Here is a 918-nt window from a genome sequence, read left to right as displayed (position 1 = left end):
CTGCTGCTGCTGCAGTTGCTGCTGCTGCTGCTGCTGCAGTTGCTGCTGCTGCTGCTGCATGCGCATGCATGCGTGCATGCGCGTGCGGGCCCGCAGTGCAGCCGAAGATCCGGCTTTACTGCAGCAGCAGCGGCGCCTTCAAAGGCGACTGCCTCATCAGCTTCGCCCACGAGGCCAGCGTGGAGGTGGCCATTCGCTACTTCGACCAGCACCGCCTCAGCGACACGCACACCATTCGGGTAGGGTTTAGGGTTTAGGGTTTAGGGTTTAGGGTTTAGGGTTTAGGGTTTAGGCTTTAGGCTTTAGGGTTTAGGCTTTAGGGTTTAGGCTTTAGGCTTTAGGCTTTAGGCTTTAGGCTTTAGGCTTTAGGCTTTAGGCTTTAGGGTTTAGGGTTTAGGGTTTAGGGTTTAGGGTTTAGGGGGTAGGGGGTAGGGGGTAGGGGCTGGGGCTGGGGCTGTAGAGACACCCCGCCCCCAGCGTGCATGCGGCCACCGCCACGAAAGGTGCACGCACGCACGCATGCATGCATGCATGCATGCTTGCAATTGCATGCATGCATTTGCATGCGTGTGCATGCATGCATGCATGCATTTGCATGCACCAGGTGTCTCGCGCGGACTTCTCGAAGAAGCAGCAGCAAAAGGGCGAAAGTCCTGCGCAGTCTTTTGGGGCTTCGGCGGTGCAGCAGGCGGCCTTGAGGAAGCGCCGCAAACAAATCCTTGCTGCTCGTCAGGAGCAGGCCAGGTCGGTCTGCATGCATGCATGCATGCATGCATGCATGCATGCATGCATGCATGCATGCATGCATGCGTGCGTGCAAGTGCACGCATGCACTTGGGGGCTGCTTGCATGCAGGCAGAGACGGGGAGGGGGGTGGATGGCTGGGGGAGGAGCTCGCGGGGGGTTTGGTGGGGTTTT

The 918-nt window shown here is 58.8% G+C and overlaps 1 protein-coding gene across 1 annotated transcript in view; it reads left to right on the top strand.

The window, feature by feature from the left end:
* ETH_00036860 (splicing factor U2AF-associated protein, related, putative) overlaps window positions 1–918 on the top strand; it is a gene marked incomplete at both ends in the record, with an annotated part of 3,565 nt that overhangs the window by 2,428 nt on the left and 219 nt on the right. The window contains 2 exons of the mRNA XM_013374986.1: window positions 97–239; window positions 605–744. Coding sequence (XP_013230440.1) covers window positions 97–239; window positions 605–744 — 283 coding nt within the window. The remainder of the gene's footprint in view (window positions 1–96; window positions 240–604; window positions 745–918) is intronic.

The sequence above is a fragment of the Eimeria tenella genome, genomic scaffold (assembly GCF_000499545.2).
Source record: "Eimeria tenella Houghton genomic scaffold, Eth_scaff2436, whole genome shotgun sequence".
Taxonomy (NCBI): Eukaryota; Apicomplexa; class Conoidasida; order Eucoccidiorida; family Eimeriidae; genus Eimeria; species Eimeria tenella.
Note: the sequence above shows the minus strand (reverse complement) of the source record. Positions and strands in the feature narration are given on the sequence as shown.